This window comes from Hyla sarda, chromosome 2 (assembly GCF_029499605.1).
Source record: "Hyla sarda isolate aHylSar1 chromosome 2, aHylSar1.hap1, whole genome shotgun sequence".
Taxonomy (NCBI): domain Eukaryota; kingdom Metazoa; phylum Chordata; class Amphibia; order Anura; family Hylidae; genus Hyla; species Hyla sarda.
Window position 1 is genome coordinate 22,551,517 of NC_079190.1, and position 23,171 is coordinate 22,574,687.

General features: G+C 43.1%; 1 protein-coding gene across 16 annotated transcripts in view; it reads left to right on the forward strand.

Annotated features, from left to right (window-relative positions):
* The window catches only part of DLG2 (discs large MAGUK scaffold protein 2), a 1,357,480-nt gene that overhangs the window by 1,326,031 nt on the left and 8,278 nt on the right, over positions 1-23,171 (forward strand). For all 16 annotated transcript variants that reach the window (XM_056561360.1, XM_056561363.1, XM_056561361.1 and 13 more), the window contains 3 exons: positions 14,984-15,034; positions 20,149-20,250; positions 22,303-22,475. In XM_056561360.1, the coding sequence (XP_056417335.1) occupies positions 14,984-15,034; positions 20,149-20,250; positions 22,303-22,475 (326 nt within the window). The remainder of the gene's footprint in view (positions 1-14,983; positions 15,035-20,148; positions 20,251-22,302; positions 22,476-23,171) is intronic.

Consider the following 23,171-nt stretch of genomic DNA (forward strand, 5'->3'; position numbering starts at 1 on the left):
GAACTGTCCAGAGCAGGAGAAAATCCCCCATAGCAAACATATGCTGCTCTGGACAGTTCCTAAAATGGACAGCAGAGGTCAGCAGAGAGCACTGTGCTCATGACATCAGAGAAATATAAAAATTAAAGCATTTCCTCTGTAGTATACAGCCCCTAAAAAGTACTGGAAGGATTAAGATTTTTTAATAGAAGTAATTTACAAATCTGTTTAACTTTCTGGCACCAGTTAATTGAAAAAAAAAAAGTTTCCCAGTTGAATACCCCTTTAAGTCTATAAAGTGTATTTACCCTACAATGGCATTGGTTGCTTCATCACTGAAGATACCGGTGGTGTCTGGAGTTGCCTTTTAATTGTGAGTATTATGCGGTATTATTTTCTCATTCCGGCCCAGCTAGAATAGGACATTTTTTCTGCTTCTCATCGTTCACAGTCCAACCGAATTTATGTCTCACCAAGATAGGGAAAAATCCAAAGTGGCTAAATAAAAGCGTGTTTTTTGCAGAACGGGGGCATAAACAGCTGAGTAAAAGACTTTCTCTAGAAGAGAGTCAACTCTCCAGACAGCGGGCGCTGATGGGAAATAGCAGGTGTCCAAAGAATTATCGCTTCACTCGCCAGATGCGCCAAGTTACCCCATGCGGAATCCAATGACAGAACCGCCTCACGTTCCCTGATCCTATACTAAAAACTCTTCATTGCATATAACAATTTAGGGAACGCTCTTATTATTATAGGGTTATCAGTACATTATTGGGGAAACTCATTGTAACAATTGCAAAAAAGACAATTGCCCATTTCTGACAGTTTAGCGCTGGCGATAATTTTAGCATGACTTTTTAGTGCGCCGAAATTCTAACGAAATACAACACTTTTCAAGCAGAAATTCAAACACCCCACAAATTATTTATTTATGCTGATAACAGACACAGCGTTTAAAAAAAAAAAAAAAAACACGCCATACTCAACACATTTTATGAAAAGGAGATGTCATATCCACCTGGAGTTTTTTTTTTTTCTGGTGCTAGAAAGTTAAACAGATTTGTAAATTACTTCTGTTTAAAAATCTTAATCCTTCCAGTACTTATCAGCTGTTGTATTCTCCACAGGAAGTTCTTTTCTTTTTGAATTTCCTTTCTGTCTGACCACAGTGCTCTCTGCTGACACCTCTGTCCATGTCAGGAACTGCCCAGAGCAGGAGCAAATCCCCATAGCAAACCTCTGCTGCTCTGGACAGTTCCTGACATGGACAGAGGTGTCAGCAGAGAGCACTGTGGTCAGCCAGAAAAGAACTACACAACTTCCTATGGAGCATACAGCAGCTGACAAGTACTGGGAGGATTAAGATTTTTAAATAGAAGTAATTTACAAATCTAGATAAAACAAAGAGCACGTACGTGCACTCACCGCTGGGCAGACACAGTCGGGTCTGGAAGTCCGGTAGCGGGGTACCGGGTCACGGCATAGGCGCTGGTGTGTGGCGCTCGGAGGCTACGCCGGCAGTTTCGCACGTAAGTGCGTGCTTCTTCCGGCCTCTCAGAAGAAGCACGCACTTACGTGCGAAACTGCCGGCGTAGCCTCCGAGCGCCACACACCAGCGCCTATGCCGTGACCCGGTACTCCGCTACCGGACTTCCAGACCCGACTGTCTCTGCCCAACGGTGAGTGCACGTACGTGCTCTTTGTTTTATCTATATTGGATACTTTACACTTCTGTATATGCACCCCGCAGGAGACATTGTGACAGGTTACCGAGGATCGCTTCTAGAGATGAGTGAACTTACAGTAAATTCAATTCGTCACATACTTCTCGGCTCGGCAGTTGATGATTTTCCTGCATAAATTAGTTCAGCTTTCAGGTGCTCCCGTGGGCTGGAAAAGGTGGATACAGTCCTAGGAGACTCTTTCCTAGGAATGTATCCACCTTTTCCAGCCCATCGGAGCACCTAAAGGCTGAACTAATTTACGCAGGATAATTCATCAACTGCCGAGTCGAGAAGTTCGTGACGAATCGAATTTACTGTAAGTTCGCTCATCTCTAATCGCTTTGTTGCTCGTAAACGGTGATATTGCTCCCTGAGTGCTCTCCCTGTTTTCCTTGCCTCGTTTTTGATAATTTACAAATCTGTTTAACTTTCTGGCACAGGTTGATTACAAAAAAAATAATTCATTAGAGTACCCCTTTAAGCAGAATTGCTGCTATTTCATTTTAGCTTTGGGAGATTCACGTAATATTTGTAGTCATGAGAATCGGAAATTGACTGCTCAGCAGCTGCCGCTTCCCTCCACACGATCACATCGGTTATTTGTCAATGTAGAGATGACAGAAGACGCTTTAAGACGAAACAAACACAAAGGCCAGAAATAATCCCACGCTTCAATAAATATGAACGGTAAGCCAGAAATAAGCTGCACGGAGGATATGAAATTTTGCGACAGATTTAATAATAGGGATGTAAAGATAGACAGGAAATAACGGGACTAGACAGATGGAAATTGTATAAAATGTATCCACCATGTTTTCAAAGTTAATGGCTTGACAAGATCAAAATTAACAATGCAACCAATGGCACTTCATACCGGGGTCGACCACTTTGGACAATCTATTTTTTAGAAAGACCGTCCAAAAATTGTAGAACCTGGCCTCAACTATTCAGTTCCCCTACAGTACCACCACAGGAGTCCACCCCTAGACGTCTTATGCCCTATCCAAATGTGGTGAGGGTGTTGGAAGGGCAAATGCTGTTAACCCTTAGGGCAGATGGTATTAACCCTATGTGTTCGTGACTCCAGGGTGTGGTTATCCTCTACACCACCTGAGGTATGGCCGCTGGTTCCTGGGCCAGGTGCTGGGCAAATAATCACTCTGCTGCAATGTTAGGCAGACAGATGATAAAGTCTTTATAGGTCTCCTGCAGGAACACCAGACAACTCTCAGGTCTTCACTGGACTGTACCTCAGCTTACAACTGGCCTGAACAAAGCTGACTCCTCGCAGATATATACGGGGAGCAATTTGGAGGAATCCCATAGGTCACCAACAAGTCACCTGTTCACTTGCACCTTCCTTAAAGACAATACTTAAAGGCACAGGTACCTCAAAAGAGTAACCAACATATAACATAATACATTATTAACACTTAAGAGTCTGTAGGAGGGATGTGGACCCAGGGGAACACTGAAAGGGAATCTGCCACGCAGGATGGACAGGTGGACAACTCCTGTACTAGGCCACCACACAGAGGATAGGGGATAAAATGTCTGTTTGCGCGGGGGACGGGGATATGGGTATTCCGGCCGCTGGGGACCCCCACGATCTCCCTGCTGCACCTGGCGTTCGTTTAGAGCATCGGGTGCGGTGCCAGTGGCTCGTGATGTCACAGCCACATCCCCTCAATGCAAGTCTATAGAAGGGGGCGTTATGGCCGTCACACCCCCTCCCAAAGACTTGCAGTGAGGAGACGTGGCCATGATGTCACGAGCGTGGCGTGGCCGTGACGTCACAAGCCTCCGCCCCGCATTACCAGTCACCAGAGTGAAGTTCGCTCTGTGCACCGGATGTCTGGGGTGCCGTAGCCGAGATTGCGGAGGTCCCGCGATAGGGGATAAGATGCCTAGGGGTGGAGTACCCCTTTAAGCATTATTGTAGAACTAAGAAAACTCCACGTAAAATATAGCTTTAAATTCACAATATTCAAAAAAATAAAAATCAACCAAAAAGTCCAGAAAGCAACACAATGGGGAGAATTTCTGAACTGCTGCAAAAAGTGTTTTTATTTTGCACAATGACTTGCTTCAATATTATTATGTGCTTGTGCGCTTCTAGGGGGTGTAGTTAGCAGATGAACTGGTTGGTGCACTAAATTTACAAGATATGTAGGAATATGTGGGACACAGAGGTGTCAGCAGAGAGCACTGTGGTCAGACAGAAAATAACAACTCAACTTCCTCTGGAGCATACAGCAGCTGATAAGTACTGTAAGGATTAAGATTTTTTTATAGAAATAATTTACAAATCTGTTAGCTTTCTGGCTTCAGCTGATTTGAAATTTTTTTTTCCCACTGGAGTACCCCTTTAAGAACTCCACCTCCATCCACCATTATAAACTATTGGGTAGTGGCCCCAATCCCAGAACAAGCATTTAACTACAAACTACAAGCCTCAGCTTCTGTCAGATCTTGTTCTAAAAGCCTCTGATTTCTCCAATTCGACTAATAGATATGAAAGATAAAAATCACAGCGATCCACATGAGACGTCTCGGTGAAAGGTTATTTTTTCGGAATATAATTAAGCCAAAGTTATTTTCTCCGATAAAAAGCTGAAATGCTAACTTCTCAGAATGCCTCTCCTGTTACCTCGGTGGAAGCGGTGCGCTTTCATCCTGCCGGAAAATGGGTCAAGATATAGTTTTTCAATTAACTGTGAAATATTTCAGTATAAGGTGGAGCAACACCCTAGAGAGGAGAAATGGGTTTGTAAAATTGGAATTCATTTCCCTCAATGACGCCCAGGAGACTGGGACAGGCGGAGGTTTCTCTGAGAAGTCTTTGGTTTTTCATACTTTTATTCCCCATCAACTTTACGGAGGAGCTGTGAGCGGTGAGAGTGACATCTACATGTTCTGCATAGCAGACCGGAGAAGACCTCAACGATTCTAAGGGACCCCATGGAAAATTGGGTACTCCGCCCCTAGATATCTTATCCCCTTTCCAAAGGATAGGGGATAAGATGTCTGATCGATCCTGCTGCGATCTCTCTGCTGCACCCGCTGCTCGTTTAGGGCATCAGGTGCAGCGCCAGAGGCTCGTGATGTCACGACCACGCACCACTCGTGACGTCACGGCCACGACCCCTCAATGCAAGTCTATGGGAGGGGGCGTGACGGACGTCACGCCCCCTCCCATAGACTTGCATTGAGGGGCCTTGCCGGGACATCACAAGCGAGACATGACCTTGACGTCGCGAACCTCCGCCCCACATCGCTAGTCATCTGGCACGGTGCAAAGTTTGCTCCGTGCACCTGATGTCTGGGGTGCCGCAGCTGAGATTGCAGGGGTCCCGCCGCTCTGGATAGGGTATAAGATGTCTAGGGGTGGAGTACCCCTTTCATTTCTACTACCCCCCCCCCCCCCCCCCCAGTAATTTAGTGTCTCTTATCTTCCAGTCGCTCTCCAAAGTCTAAAGTGGGGTTGTCTTGGTCCTTCAAGCCATTGAAGGTCCTTCAAGCCATTCCCATTTGCAGTATAAGAAAATTGCATTATATAAACCATAGACAATATTGATTGTCTCTCATACTTTGTTTTTTCATGGGCATCAGCCTTTCATGAGGAAAGAACTGCCACCAAATAAATATGGCCGAACATGCAGTTCCACCAATATCTTCCATCTATCAGCAGAGTGTATTCTGAGCTTGGGGCAGCAGGCACAGCCATTCAATATACTGTACCATCCGATGGGCTTACATGGTAGCCATTTTAAGCTGACAGATCTGGTAGGCTACAGATGAAAAGTAAGGGTGACTCTTGCTCATAAAACAAACTGTTCTCAGTAACACATAGATCATTTCCTATGTGTGGATATGCTTACCCTATATGTGTAGTGGACATAATTTCAGGGGTTCAGGGACATTCCTAAACTTTACCATACTCATTAGATCAATGATGTCAGAAACTGACGATTTTGTCTGGCCATCTTATGTGTATGGTGACCATGTGACCCTCTATCGACAGATACGCTCAGGGGAGACAAGGATCAGGCAGTTGGATTCCAACATGCCTGATCCTTTTGTTCTAAGGGGAAATAAACCTCCGCCTTCTGTCAGCGGCTTACTTCCCTCTTCCCATTCAGCTGAATTCTCCAGCATATATGTATATTGGGGGTTTGCAAAGGAATTGGAGATTTTCCTACCCTTGGTGACGGAAAATATAGATTTTATTAAAGACAGGAGACTCACATTATGCTAAATTCTTTCTTTACTGAATGGATAGCAGCATACAAAGAGTTAATAAACAGTTAACAAGAAAAAAGTTGAAGCAGTACATTAACTCCAGTATTTAATCAGTAATGGTACAGTCCAGGTGAATATAAGAACCCCTCAGGTGAAGCCCCCTCCTCTTTCTTTGATGAAGTGGTAGAGGAGAACAAAATAAAGTTGAAGATCTTTTGTTAAAAACAGAATGAACGGAACTGGAACCAATGGCAGGTCGACTTAAGGATGAGTGAACCATTATATAAGAAGGAATAACTGGAACCCCAGACTTGTAACTTTTTTAGGCTGAAAGAAACAAACAAAAATTCTAAATAGATAGGGTCGAGTACATGGGAGGGATAATGCTTGTCTCCTGTCTTTAATAAAATCTATATTTTCTGTCACCAAGGGTAGGAAAATCTCCAATTTTATAACAAGACAGGAGACTCACATTATGCTTGTTTAAAGCTTATACATTAATGAAAATATATACAATCATAAATCTAAACTTAAAATAAAGACACAAATGGGTCTAAAATAAGAAGTTTTGAACATGGATTCTGATGACCAATAAGCAGCTTTCAATATATCTGCCAAAGAGCCTCCTGCTTATCTAACTTTAGTGAACATGGCACTTCTAGTTGAATGGGCCCCAAAAACGGAAGTATTGATACCTACTAGAGACATGACTTGTCTCCACCTCGCTAAGGTTGGAGAAGATACCGGTAAATGAGGTCTGCAGAAGGAGATAAGTCATTGAGAAGTCGAGCGACTCCTAAGAGTTTACGTTTTAGTTTGTAAGACTTTAAGCAACGAACATATACATTTTCTTAATGAGGAAAAGCTGGGTAAAAAAAACGTGCGAAGGTTAGTCATAGTTCGTTTAATTATTGAAAAATATAACTTTTTGATGGGAAAATTATCTGTGAGAAATATCTAAAGCTCTAACAATTGAGACTCTTAAAAGAAATGAGAAGGAAACAGCAGGTTTTGGGATAACCTGGCGAGGCTGGCTACCACAGTATTCCGGCAGAAAAATCCGATTTCGGCTAGAAGGCGCACACCCAAGATTAATGCACAATAGCAGACTTTATTCAGTTCCATAACTTGCAGTGCAAATAGGACAATGTGTTTCAAAGGTTCATCCTTCTTCTTCTTCAGGTCCTTTTGTAGTAAAGGACCTGAAGAAGAAGGATGAACCTTTGAAACGTGTTGTCCTATTTACACTGCAAGTTATAGAACTGAATAAAGTCTGCTATTGTGCATTAATCTCGAGTGTGCGCCTTCTAGCCAAAATCGGATTTTTTCTGCCGGAATACTGCAGTAGCCTCGCCAGGTTATTCCAAAACCTGCTGTTTCCTCCTGTATCTTCACCGCTGGCAAAGCGGGACCGACGGCCCCCAATACTGCAACCTGTTACATGCGACTGCCAGTGTTGTGCCTGCCTGCACAACACCCAAAGGTGAGCATTTCTCCGTTTTTGGAACAACTGTCCAACCTACAAAAATTGGGCTAAACTGCACTATATAGTGCCATCTCTGCTTTTTTCCCCCTCTCCTCCCTTAAAAGAAGCTACAAGATAAATATCGACAAGGATAAAAATCGACAAGGAAAATGCGTAGAGAAAGACTTACGATCATGCTGACAATAAGGAGCACCAAGAAGTACTATCAGAGTCCCATGGCCGGTGCGCCTGCGCAAGGCCAGTACGAACTGTCATAGGAATAACAGCAGACAGACACGCAAGCGCACTGGTAATGTATTGGAGTAAGAAAGTAACAACAAACAAATAAAGAAACATTGATGAAAGGAGTATTTATTGATGTAGGAGCAGACACGACAATAGAAAACTAAATATACTTCTCACCCTATTGTAGTATGAAAGAGAACATAGGAGACAACATAGAGGAAGCATCGCCATAATGAAAAGGACCAAAAGTGTTATCAATACACATTTATTTTATTTTATTTTTATTAACAACCATTTATAACAAACTAAAAGTTTTTTTAAAATAATTTTATACTTTAGGTATTTTGTTCTTTTTAATCCAATGGGATACAGGATTGCTTACGTCATAGGGATGCGCTCTCTGAGTCAGGAACGCCGAACACACAAGGCGTCCTGTCAATCAGGATTAAGACACATACTAGCGCACTTTTTTCAGTAGTCTATATAACACAGATTGTACCAATGTTTTGTAAGCCATTTGTATCATTGAAAAAGGGACTGGGTCCCGAAACGCGTCTGATTTTGGCAAATAAAGTGTATTGGATATTACAATTCACTGAAGTCCTGTCATCGCTGCGGATAGCGCCAGAGGAACCCCGGGTTTTTTTCTTCACTACTGCTATATCTCCCTTAAAAGAAATGAGACCTGATAACATTGTGAGTTTATAAGATAATTTTAATCGTATGGAATCATTATCTTTCTATGAATTGATCAAATTTAAGACTCTCGTGACTTCCCAAGTAGATTGATATCTAGGAGCAGGGGGTCTTCTATAATTAATAACTTTCAATAACTTGCACATTACAGGGTGTTTTCCTAATGGCAAAGCATGCACTGGTGCATGATAGAGAGAGATGGCTGAATGAAATACATTAATAGTACGATAGCTTTGATGACTTCAGTTATAGATGTATGGGATCCAAATCCCGTTGTAAACACCAATTAGACAACATTTTCCAGGCTTATCCGTAAGCTAAAGAAAAGAATTTGTATCAGCTCACCATTAGTAATTCTGGTAGTTCCCGATATTCTCACACAACACACCTTTCCAGCGGGAGCTGCGGAGGAAATACAGGGGCCGAGTCCCCAGGTGCAGCAATCACAGTAGAGAAAGGAAGTTCCGGCTCCCAAGCTGGATAAAAATTTAGACTTTATTCTTCATATTAAAATCCAATGCACGGAAAGCATAAAAACATGAGAAGAAGGGGACACAAATGCACCGACGCGTTTCAACTCACCAGTGAGTCTTAGTTATGGCCATGACTAAGACTCACTGGTGAGTCGAAACGCGTCGGTGCGTTTGTGTCCCACTTCTCATGTTTTTATGCTTTTCGTGCATTGGATTTTAATGATGAAGAATAAAGTCTAAATTTTTATCCAGCTTGGGAGCCGGAACTTCCTTTCTCTACTTTCTCTATCCGTAAGCTGATCTGGTACCTGGAGCTCACGCGTCCGAGAGGATATCTCTAGCTGATTGTGAAAGATCGAAATCAGGTACTGATGACCTGAGATGAACCAGGCTACTAGAGAGACAAAATCAGACAAAATCCGAGGATGTGGATTCCCTGACAGATCTAATAGAATGGACTGATGAATTGGTATGATGCAAGGAAAATCTATAGACATTCCCAGAATCTGAGGGAACCAAGATTCGGTCGGCCAAAGAGGGGTTATCAGGACAATCGCCAATTTCTGTAATTTGGTAATAGGAGAATTCTCAGAATTAATGCAAATGGTGGAAATGCATAAAAGGTTTCTGATGGCCAAAGATGAAGTAATGCATCTGTGCCGAGAGATTCGGGGTCAGGAAACCAACTGAAGAATCGTGGAAGTTGGCGATTCAGACAGGATGTGAACAAGTCTAGATGAAGGGGACCCCGAGAGAATTGAGTTGATTGAAAACAAGAGGATCTAGCCTCCAATCCCTGTTGTCAATTAGGAAACAAGAGTTCCAGTCCGCTATTGAGTGGGACAAACCTGGGAGGTATTCTGCTTTCAAAATAATGTTTTGATTCAGACACAACGTGCCAACAATATTTAGCGACATTGGCTAATATTTTCGATTTGGTACCTACTTATACACCAAAGGGTAAAAAAAAAAAAAAAGATAAATAATAAACATATTTGGTATCGTCACAAATATCCAAAATATAAAAATATTATGTTAATGATCCACTATGGCGAACGGCGTAAACGTAAAAAATGAAGTCCAAAATGTCTGCTTTTTTGTCACATCAAACTGCAAAAAGTTGCATATGCGCAAACAAGGTACTAAAACGAACTACAGATCATGACACAAAGAATTTGCCTTCACACTCTGTGAATGGAAATATAAAGGATTTTAGAAGACGAGGAGGAAAAAACAAAAACGCTAAAATAAAATTGGCTGTGTCCTTAAAGGGGTACTCCGCTGCTCAGCGTTTGGAACAAAATGTTCCAAACGCTTAGAGCCGGTGCCGGGAGCTCGTGATGTCATAGCCCCACCCCCTCATGCCGTCACGCCTGGCCCCTCAATGCAAGTCTATGGGAGGGGGGGGCATGACGGACGTCACGCCCCCTCCCATAGACTTGCATTGAGGGGACGTTGCCATGATGTCAGGAGCCTCCATCCCACATCGTCAATCATGGATGTCTGGGGTACTGCAGCCAAGATTGCGGGGGTCCCCAATGGCGGGACCCCCGCAATCGGGGATAAGATGTCTAGGGGCAGAGTTTCCCTTTAAACAAGGATCTGCCGGGGAACAGTCTGTCAGGTTCGGTGTCAGTCTGGACACTAGGGGGCATCATTCATGATCTGTATCTGGACTGGAAGAGACTTATGCTGCTATGGGATATGATCACAGACATGAAAGTCTCCTGGATTTCGCGGCTCATACCCATACCTGTCCCCCAACGTTTATGGGCACATAAATGCTACCGAATAGTTTTCCTTTCTTGGCTCGTCCTTGTAAACAGCAGTAAGGTCGACACGAGATGGAATGAGCTACACAAAGAGGTTGATGGGCCGGAGGAAATATTGCCGCGCACTGTTATAAAACGTCCGTACAAGGACACTTGATTGTTCCAGAAATATCCGTCTCCCGCAGCTATGGCTTCCGCTAAAATCATAGGAGAGATGGTTATAGACTTCAGGCGATTGTAATGGAGGGTCAGAACTGAATACTATAGAAAAAGAAGAAAATCAGGATTCGTTGCGTGGGGGTGGGAGGGGGTCCGGCACTCACCTTGCCTTCTTGCTGTGATACTGCTACCTGCAGCTACTATTAAGGGGAACTCTCACTGTACAAAAGGGTACTTGCAGCTAAGGATATGCCATCACTTTATGGCCGACCTCTGGGACCCCCACCAATCCTGAGAATGAAGGGGCCACAGTGCGGAGCTGGCATTACATTTTGTTCACAGTTTCCCTGCACAACACCAGCCACCTGACTGTGCACTGAATTTTCACACTACGGAATTTCCAAGCATAATTCCTCTCGGACATTTCGCTCGGAAACTCAGATGCAGCAGCCTTCCATTATTATAAATGGAATTCTCCTAGTTAAAGAGGTACCCCGCACTGAGACATCTTATCCCCTATCCAAAGGATAGGGGATATGATGTCTGATCGCGGGGATACCACTGCTGGGGACCCCCGCAATCTCCCTGCTGTACCTGGCGTCGGGTGCAGCGCCGGAGGTTTGTGACATCACGGCCACGCCCCCTCAATGCAAGTCGATGGGAGGGTGCGTGACATCTGCCACATCCCCTTCCCATAGACTTGCATTGAGGGGGCATGGCCGTGATGTTACAAGCGGGCGTGACCCTGATGTCACGATCCTCTGCCCCGCATCACTTGGTGCATCGGTTGTCTGGGGCCACAGCGGTAGGACCCCCGCAATCAGACATCTTATCCCCTATCCTTTGGATAGGGGATAAGATGTCTAGGGGTGAAGTACCCCTTTAACTTAAATAGGGAAGCCATATTCCACAACAAATCCATAATATAATAGTAACTCTTTCGGGGGATTCACTCGGTACCACCATTCAAATGATCTAAAAACAATAAAAAATTGTCATAGACCAGAGTATACTTAAAAAGTACTTTCCTGTATTTATTCGTATGATACATTTCAAGAAACAACAAATCCATATGAACAAAACCCTCCTGGGTTAAACACCAGTTCTCTGCACCGCGGGTGGCCGGAGCCATGCTTTGTATAGATAAACAGTAGTGTTGCTCACGAATATTCGTTTTTTTTTTCACAGTACACATCACAGTGATCATCCCTCTCTGCTTCCAGCTTGTGTGGTGTAAAGAAGGCTCTAATACTACTGTGTGAGACTGGCGTGCAAATTTTCACATATACGAATTTTTGTATATGCTAATTTTTGCATATGTTAATTTTCGCATATGCAAAAATAAAACAAGAATATTACGAATATGCGAATTTGGCGAATATGAAGAATATCCGTCCATATATTCGCGAATATTCGCGAATTCGAATATGGCTTATGCCGCTCAACACTAAGAAACAGTAAAAGGGCATCAGCACTGCAGTCCCTTCATTCTCAGGATCGGTGGCGGTCTACAAGATCAGACCCAACAAGATCATAAACTGGTGGCTTATATGTTTAAAAAAATTACAAATATCTATCCATGGGAATAAATGTATGATTACTAGGGGCCCACTGCTAGGACCCCAACCAATCACTGATCGCCGATCCCCCAATCAGGCTCCCATTGGCACCCTGGGATTCCTTTTGGACCAGTAGTTATGAGACTGCCGCAACAATCAGGTATCATGGCTTTCATAACTGGCGGAGTGGTGATACCGGGAGTGTGGCACGTGACTGCCGTGGCCACTGATTGGCTGCGGCTGTCACGTGATGACTGCTCCGAAAGGAAGACCAAGGTGCCGACCGAAGCAAAAGCTGGGGGATCATCGGAAAGGTGAGTAACTGCTGTTTTATTTTTTTTAAACATTTTCGTTTTGTTTAGTTTTATTTAATAAAAATTACTAAAACACAGAGGGGTTGATTAGCGAAAAGTGACAAAAAAAAAAGTACTTTCCCCGAGTCGGGAGGGAGGTGCGCCGCAGTGCGTTTATCTGCCCACCCTGTGTCTATGAGAACTGGATGGCCTAATAGACTTGACATTGTAGATCCATCCAGGTCACATGACATAAAGCTTACTCCTTATCAGTCAGGGTCCGAGCACTCAGACCCCGAACCATAAAAACTTTTGAAATGTCTCTATGACGTATCAAAAGTTTTTTTTTTCCAAATGACAGATACCATTTGAAGTAATTCACCAATTTGAATCATCTGATTTTATCCCTGATGTTAAGAAGACCACAATGTTCCTACTGGCCACGAGTATCCACTTTATCTGCAGTGACACCACAGGACAAATGAGGTATTACATGCTGACCCATCAAAACCTATGGGCTGTCCATGCCATTTACAGGCATCTGAGTCCTCCAGAGAGATGTTATTTTTACCTTTGACTAATAGGTAAAGCTCCTAAATGGGGGGGGGGACTCAGAATTGCTTAAAGGGGTTATCCGGCCAAAGAGCAGCACCCGCATTCTATGCAGCGCTGCGTCTCCAGTCTGGGAAAGTTTTTTTTTTCCTGGACTGGAGACATGACGTAACACCACGCCCCTCCTCCATTCATGTCTATAGGAGGGGGCGTGACGGCCGTCACGCCCCCTCCTATAGACATGAATGGAGGGGGCACGGCATGACGTCACGAGGGTCGTGGCGTTACGTCACGTCTCCAGTCGCAGCCCACCCCCCCCCCCCCCCCCCCGCAATCAGACATCTTATCTCCTATTTGCATAGGGGATAAGATGTCTTTGGCCGGATAACCCCTTTAATAGAATATCTAAAAAAATATATTTTTTAATTTTTAATTTTCTTAACCAGACAACAAGCTGAGAGCCCCCCAAAAAATTGGGGAAGTGGCTTAAAGGGGTACTCCGGTGGGAGAAAAAAAATTTTTTTTGAAATCAACTGGTGCTAGAAAGTTAAACAGTTTAAAAAAATCCAATAAAAATTATTTAAACCAGAAAAAATCTTAATCCTTCCAGTGCTTTATAGCAGCTGTATGCTACAGAGGAAATTCTTTTCTTTTTGAATTTCTTTTTTGTCATGTCCACAGTGCTCTCTGCTGACACCTGATGCCCGAATCAGAAACTGTCAAATTTCTATTGCAAACCTATCCTGCTCTGGACAGTTCCTGACACGGACAGAGGTGTCAGCAGAGAGCACTGTGGACAACACAAAAAAGAAATTCAAAAAGAAACAAATTTCCTCTGTAGCATACAGCTGCTAAAAAGTACTGGAAGGGTAAATATTTTTTAATAGAAGTAATTTACAAATCTGTAACTTTCTGGCACCAGGTGATTTAAAAAAAAGTTCAGAAATATTGTTTGCAAAAATTTTTTTCTTTTTAGAACACAAAATCTTCAATTATTTTAGTTATCTTCATACTTATTAATGAACAGTTTTCCAGAGTAAGATTTGGAAAGACATAAAGGGGGGTTCAGTCTTCTATGTTAAAGGGGTTATCCAGGAAAAAACTTTTTTTATATATATCAACTGGCTCCAGAAAGTTAAACAGATTTGTAAATTACTTCTATTAAAAAATCTTAATCCTTTCAGTACTTATGAGCTTCTGAAGTTAAGGTTGTTCTTTTCTGTCTAAGTGCTCTCTGATGACACCTGTCTTGGGAACCGCCCAGTTTAGAAGAGGTTTGCTATGGGGATTTGCTTCTAAACTGGGTGTTTCCCAAGACAGGTGTCATCAGAGAGGACTTAGACAGAAAAGAACAACCTTAACTTCAGAAGCTCATAAGTACTGAAAGGATTAAGATTTTTTGATAGAAGTAATTTACAAATCTGTTTAACTTTCTGGAGCCAGTTGATATATATAAAAAAAGTTTTTTCCTGGATAACCCCTTTAAGAATTCTTTTAGACCTCACTTCAGCTATATTTTTGGTCTTATGTTTCTTTATCTTCTAATACTAAGAACAAAAAGAGACTGTTTGCTGGGAAGGATTCCCGCTGTTATGTTATTGATTCATCGGATGGTGAAATATCTCCGTACCATTATATATTAACAAAGATTCCGGCTCCATTGTGTAACAAGATCAATAATTTATCCCTGCATTAATCCTCCCCGCGGGACCCCGTCACATCTCCCCCTCTGTGGTCATGTTGTTGCTTCTTATTCTCTGCGCTTTATAGTTAACCGCATTTGGTGTTGTTTCTTTTCTTTTCTTTTAATCTCTCTTGAACAGGAGGACAAGAGGACTATATCCTGTCTTATGAGCCAGTTACCAGGCAAGAGAGTAAGTTTCCTGTATACATCCTGTATGTTCTATCTATCCATATAAAGAGGTGTATTGTTAACATACATCAGGTTTGTTTTCATATATATTTATTATTAATAATGGTAATGAAGAAAGAACATCCCACACTCCATCACACTCAGGTTGTTGTTATTATCAGATCAATCCTGGCATCTCCCAGATCCTACCAATCCCAGCTCTATCTGTATACTGCTGCTGCCAACTCTATGAGATAAGGATATATAGTAGTCATACACCTTCCCTCCAGCTCTATCTGTATACTGCTGCTATCTCTATGGGATCAGGATATATAGTAGTCATACACCTTCCCTCCAGCTCTATCTGTACACTGCTGCTATCTCTATGGGATCAGGATATATAGTAGTTATACACATCCCCTCCCACTCTGTCTGTATACTGCTGCTATTTCTATAGGATCAGGATATATAGTAGTTATAAACATCCCCTCCCACTCTGTCTGTATACTGCTGCTATTTCTATAGGATCAGGATATATAGTAGTTATACACATCCCCTCCAGCTCTATCTGTATACTGCTGCTATATCTATGGAATCAGAATAATAGTAGTTATACACCTTCTGTCTGCAGCTCTATCTTTATACTGCTGATGCTAACTCTATGGGATCAGGCTATAAAGCAGTTATACACCTCCCCTCCAGCTCTAACTGTATACTGCTGCTACCTCTATGGGATCAGGATAATAGTAGTTATACACCACCCCTCCAGTTCTGTCTGTATGCTGCTGCTATCTCTATGGGATCAGGATAATAGTAGTTATACACCTACCCTCCAGCTCTATCTGTATATTGCTGCTATAGCTATGGAATCAGAATAATAGTAGTTATACACCTTCCCTCATAGCTCTATCTGTATATTGCTGCTATAGCTATGGAATCAGGATAATAGTAGTTATACACCTACCCTCCAGCTCTATCTGTATATTGCTGCTATAGCTATGGAATCAGAATAATAGTAGTTATACACCTTCCCTCTGCAGCTCTATCTTTATACTGCTGCTGCTAACTCTATGGGATCAGGCTATAAAGCAGTTATACACCTCCCCTCCAGCTCTATCTGTATACTGCTGCTATCTCTATTAGATCAGGATACAGAGCAGTTATACACCTCCCCTCCAGCTCTATCTGTATACTGCTGCTATCTCTATTAGCTCAGGATACAGAGCAGTTATACCCCTCCCCTGAAGCTGTTTTCACACGTTGAGTTTTGCTGGAATTGCAGTAAAATGACACAATTTTACTGTGACTGTAAAAACTCCTTATGGCGTTTTTTCTCAAAAAAAAATTCCCTTCGATTAAGTAAATGCTTCAAAACTACACATAATGTGAACTTACCCCAAACCCACTTATAAATCTCAGCAGTCTAGGCTGCTGAAGTCTAGCCGGGTGGTCTCATTAGGGGAGCTGCAGTGATTAGACTCCACCCCTTCTCTTTGCAAAGCCCATTCATGGAAAATGAAGGCGGCATTAGGAAATCATTTGAGTGATGGAATTGGAAGGAGTATGAATAAAAACAGGTAAGCACAAGGCGTTCACAAGAACCTCTACATTATTCTCTAATAATAACCTATGCTGCACTATATAAGCAAAAAAGAACATTTCCCAGCATGCATTACTATTCTAGCTGTCAAAATGCACTTAGGGGCCCGAACATACTTTTTTTTAGAAAGTGTGTGCCCTTGACCCAACATAGCATTGTGGCTTCCATTTATGAACAGAAGCGGGGATGCAGAAGCAGATGTGAACAGAGCCTATGGCATGACCTTGGATTGAACCATTACTATTCAGAAACTTACAGTAAAGTCATTAACAGAACTCTCTAGGACAGTGTTTCCCCACCTGTGTGCCTCCAGCTGTTGCAAAACTACAACTCCCAGCATGCCCGGACAGCCGAAGGCTGTCCGGGCATGCTGGGAGTTGTAGTTTTGCAACAGCTGGAGGCACACTGGTGGGGAAACACTGCTCTAGGAAAACTATTATTGAGATTGCTCCTAGGGGGCGGAGCATGACACAGGTATTCTCTGCATCCATGTCTTCAACCTTTTCTATTTAAAGGGGTACTTTTTTTTTTTTTTTTTTTTAAATCAACTGGTGCCAGAAAGTTAAACAGATTTGTAAATTACTTCTATTAAAAAATCTTAATTCTTCCTGTACTTATTAGCTGCTGAATACTAAAGCGGAAATTCTTTTCCGTTTGAAACACGGAGCTCTCTGCTGATATCATGAGCACAGTGCTCTCTGCTGACATCTCTGTCCATTTTAGGAACTGTCCAGGGTAAAAGGAAATCCCCATAGCAAACATATCCTGTTCTGGACAGTTCATAAAATGGACAGAGATGTCAGCAGAGAGCACTGTGCTCATGATGTCAGCAGAGAGCTCTGTGGTCGTGATGTCAGCAGAGAGCTCTGTGTTCCAAAAAGAAAAGAATTTCCGCTGTAGTATTCAGCAGCTAATAAGTACAGGAAGGATTAAGATATTTTTTTATAGAAGTAATTTACAAATCTGTTTAACTTTCTGGTACCAGTTGATTTGAAAAAAAAAAAAGTTTTTCACCAGAGTACCCCTTTAAGGAGGCCCTGCTTTAGATGTATCAATTGTTTTTTCTGGTGTACTCCTTTAAAGGGGTATTCTGCTGGAAAGCATTATTATTATTATTATTTTTAATCAACTGGTGCCAGAAAGTTAAACAGATTTGAAACTTCCTTCTATTTAAAAATCTTAATCCTTCCAGTACTTATCAGCTGCTGCATGCTCCAGCGAAAGTTGTGTAGTTTTTTCCAGTCTGACGACAGTGCTCTCTGCTGACACCTCTGTCCATGTCAGGAACTGTCCAGAGCAGGAGCAAATCTCCATAGAAAACCTCTCCTGCTCTGGACAGTTCCTGACATGGACAGAGGTGTCAGCAGAAAAGAACAACTCAACTTTCTGTGGAGCATACAGCAGCTGATAAGGACAGGAAGGGTTAAGACATTTAAATTGAAGTAATTTACAAATTTGTTTAATTTTCTGGCACCAGTTGATTTAAAAAAAAAAAATGTTTTCCAGTGGAGAACCCCTTTAAGTAATAACCTTGACAGAGTGGTTGTTGGCAAAGAGAACTAGAAGATAAAATAAAAAATTAAAAAACATTGCAAACGCTCATTTTGGGATTTACACGGTTTAGATGACTTGCACCCCTTTTTTATTTTGAGGGTGTTTCTTACAGGAAACTGGACATGGTTTCATGCAAAGGGCCTGTGGCCTAAATGCGCCAAAATTCTGCTGCTAATTTTTTTTCCAGATGGCGTAAACTGAGTCTAAAAATGCGCCAAATTTAAAAACAGCCTAAGCCACTGTGATAAATCTTGTTCATTCTTAGATAAATCTGTGCATTTAATTCAACTGGTGAAACATTTGTAAATTACTTCTATTAAAAAATCTTAATCCTTCCAGTGCTTATTAGCTGCTGAATACTACAGAGGAAATTCTTTTCTTTTTGGAACACAGTGCTCTCTGCTGACATCACGAGCACAGTGCTCTCTGCTGAAATCTCTGTCCATTTTAAGAACTGTCCAGAGTAGGAGAAATAGCAAACATATGCTGCTCTGGACAGTTCCTAAAATGGACAGAGATGTCAGCAGAGAACACTGTGCTCGTGATGTCAGCAGAGAGCTCTGTCTTCCAAAAAGAAAATAATTTCCTCTGTAGTCTTCAGCAGCTAATAGGTACTGGAAGGGTTAAGATTTTTTAATAGAAGTAATTTACAAATCTGTATAACTTTCTTGCACCAGTTGTTTTAAAATAAATTGTTTTCCACCGGAGTACCCCTTTAAGGAGCCTATTACATGGTGGGGCTGCAGAAAGGACAGCTGGATCGTCCATTAGGTCCTTTAATTGTTGGTCTGTGGCCAACAAATGATGATTTTCAAACCTGCTTAAAGGGGTACTCCGCCCCTAGACATCTTATCCTCTATCCAAAGGATATGGGATAAGATGTCAGATCGCGGGGGTCCCGCCGCTGGGGACCCCCAGTATCTACCATGCAGCACCCACCTTTAGCGGCTTCCGGAACCGCTGGAGGTCCTCAGGCTGAGTCCATCTCGACCACAAGGACGGAGCATAGTGGCATCACGGCTCCGACCCCGTGGGATGTCACGCTCCGCCCCCTCAATGCAAGTCTATTGGAGGGGCATGACAGCTGTCATGCCCCCTTCCATAGGCTTGCATTGCGGGGGCGGAGCGTGACGTCACACGGGGTCGGAGCCATGACGTCACTATGCTCCGTCCTCGTGGTCGCCAGTAATCAGACCTGGAGCGAACACGCTTCGGGGACTGATTCTAACGGGGTGCGGCGTGGAAGATCACGGGGGTCCCCAGCGGCGGGACCCCAGCGATCAGGCATCTTATCCCCTATCCTTTGAATAGGGGATAAGATGTCTAGGGGCGGAGTACCCCTTTAAAAGATGTGATCAGCCAACGACCCTGTCTTCTAAATTGGGTTGATCCCGTTTTTAACATTTACAAAGCATTGGTTTCTCACTTGTCTGATTTATCAGTGATCCCCTGTAGAAGCTCCGATTTGCACCCTGGTTTCTCTTGAGGCCTCAGTAGTCACATTCCATACTCCGACCATCAATAATTAGTGATAGGAGCCATAATGCCAAGCAGGGACGGGCACAGGTTGACTAGAAAGAGGGCTTCAGCCCCTGCCCTTTTCATGTTCCTCCTATAAGTGCCCTGGACAGTCTGGCATCATTTTGTGGGCATTAAAATAAATAATTATAAGAAGTGCCCTTTTTTAGTTCAGTCCGTGCCCCCCCAAAATTTCTGTGCACATCCCTGATGCCAAGTGTGCGGGACATCTCATTGGCTGCAGTGGTCACGTGTCCTCCGGGGTGCCGGCCGGAGCTTGCACAGGGAATTGCGGGGAGTAACAATTGCTTTGTGGTTTTTACAGTTTTGGGCACTAAAAATATAAAACTGAATACGTTCTTTGAGGTCTTTGGTAGAAAAACATCCAGACATGTCTTCATACTGACCTAGAATTTGGTGCATATGAAAAAAATAATTAATAAAGTGATGTCATCTCTCTGCAGTCAACTACACCAGGCCGGTCATTATTCTTGGTCCCATGAAAGACCGGGTTAATGACGACTTGATATCTGAGTTCCCTGATAAGTTTGGCTCATGTGTTCCTCGTAAGTATAATGTGTTATGAAAATATACTGATATATATGCAGTGATCCCTCAACTTACAATGGCCTCAACATACAATAGTTTCAACATACAATGGTCTTTTCTGGACCATTGTAACTTGAAACCAGACTCAACATACAATGCTATGGAATCTGCAAAACGTGTCAATAGCTGGAAGAACCGACCAATCAGAATGGATATTTCACTAGTAAAACCCCTGTATTCCTAAAGTGCATGCACTGACTAGTGTCAAGTAGCACCCCCTACAGTACAGGGAGGTATTACATGTTCTGTACTACTCTTTACCTATATTACTGAAGTGTATGCACTGACTAGTGTCAAGTAGCACCCCTACAGTACAGGGAGGTATTACATGTTCTGTATACTCTTTACCTGTATTACTGAAGTGCATGCACTGACTGGTGTCTGGTAGCGCCCCCTACAGTACAGGGAGGTATTACACGTTCTGTACTTTTTACCTATATTACTGAAGTGCATGCACTGACTGGTGTCTGGTAGTGCCCCCTACAGTACAGGGAGGTATTACATGTTCTGTATAATCTTTACCTGTATTACTGAAGTGCATGCACTGACTGGTGTCTGGTAGCGCCCCCTACAGTACAGGGAGGTAGTACATGTTCTGTACTACTCTTTACCTGTATTACTGAAGTGTATGCACTGACTGGTGTCTGGTAGAGCCCCCTACAGTACAGGGAGGTATTACATGTTCTGTATACTCTTTACCTGTATTACTGAAGTGTATGCACTGACTGATGTCTGGTAGCGTCCCCTACAGTACAGGGAGGTATTACATGTTCTGTACTCTTTACCTCTATTACTGAAGTGTATGCACTGACTGATGTCTGGTAGCGCCCCCTACAGTACAGGGAGGTATTACATGTTCTGTACTACTCTTTACCTGTATTACTGAAGTGCATGCACTGACTGGTGTCTGGTAGCACCCCCTACAGTACAGGGAGGTATTACATGTTCTGTACTACTCTTTACCTGTATTACTGAAGTGTATGCACTGACTGGTGTCTGGTAGCACCCCATACAGTACAGGGAGGTATTACATGTTCTGTACTACTCTTTACCTGTATTACTGAAGTGTATGCACTGACTGGTGTCTGGTAGTGCCCCCTACAGTACAGGGAGGTATTACATGTTCTGTACTACTCTTTACCTGTATTACTGAAGTGTATGCACTGACTGGTGTCTGGTAGCGCCCCCTACAGTACAGGTAGGTATTACATGTTCTGTACTACTCTTTACCTGTATTACTGAAGTGTATGCACTGACTGACGTCTGGTAGCGCCCCCTACAGTACAGGGAGGTATTACATATTCTGTACTCTTTAGCTGTATTACTGAGTGTATGCACTGACTGGTGTCTGGTAGCGCCCCCTACAGTACAGGGAGGTATTACATGTTCTGTACTCTTTACCTGTGCCAGGGTTAGCTTCTCCTTTGGACACCAGGTGAGGGAGACTCCATGTTACTTTTTTAGGACACTGTGTGTACTGTACAGGACCCTGAAGAAGCTTCTGTACTCTACATAGACCAGTGTTTCCCAAAGAGGTTGCCTCCAGCTGTCCCAAAACTACAACTCCCAGCATGCCCGGACAGCCTTTGGCTGTCCGGGCATGCTGGGAGTTGTAGTTTTGCAACAGCTGGAGGCACCCTGGTTGGGAAACACTGAAATAGACAGGGATTTACAGCTCCCAGCAGATCTTTCTTACTTTTATATGTAAGAATTTGCTTTTTCTATATTAGATATCTACTTATTTATCTTTAATCCTCACCTTTTCCTATTTTTGGATGACATTTTTGTGGCTTCAGAACCAATTACCATAGAGTTCTGTTCTCAATGTACGGTGGTTTCAACATACAATGGTCATCCTGGAACCAATTAATATTGTAACTTGAGGGACCACTGTATATATTTGATATAGAGATTGTGTGTTGGGTGGGGTTTAGTCTAATGTGTGTGAAGTAGGGGGAATTTTTGTTGTGTTATTATTTTAAGTCTCTCCGATTCTTTCCCCCATATAGATACAACAAGACCAAAGAGAGACTATGAGGTGGACGGAAGAGATTACCACTTCGTCGTATCTCGGGAGCAGATGGAAAAGGATATTCAAGAGCACAAATTCATAGAGGCCGGGCAATACAATGACAATTTATATGGAACTAGTGTACAATCTGTCAAGTTTGTGGCAGAAAGAGTAAGTCATTTTGTTTATGTAATTGACCCAAAATGTCATTGACCCCCTAGACGACACCGGGAATGCAAGCAGGAGCTGAGCTTGCTTCATTGCACATGATCGCTGGTGATCGGCATTGATCATGCTATCTAATCAGTTAATGGTGGACATCGTTGTGATTGTCAGTGCCTGCCAAAACAGGCTGTGTCCTTAAGGGGGTATTCCGGCCATAGACATCTTATGTGTGATCGCGGGGGCGCCACTGGGACCCCCCAAGATCTCCGTGCAGCACCCGTATTCTATGCGGGACTGCTGCTCCAGTCTAGGAAACCTTTGTGTTTCCTGGACTGGAGACGTGATGTCACGCCATGCCCCCTCGTGACGTCATGCCACGCCCCCTCCAGGATGTTGCAGGCAGCAGAACGTTCTCCACGGCGTCTACAGACTCTGTCATGTCTGTCACATGTGCTCAGTGTGAACCTGCTTTCATCTGTGAAGAGCACAGGGCGCTAGTGGCGAATTTGTCAATCTTGATGTTCTCTGGCAAATGCCAAACGTCCTGCACAGTGTTTTGCTGTAAGCACAACCCCCACCTGTGGACGTCGGGCCTCATACCACCCTCATGAAGTCTGTTTCTGACCGTTTGAGTGGACACATGCACATTTGTGGCCTGCTGAAGGTAATTTTGCAGGGCTCTGGCAGTGCTCCTCCTTCTCC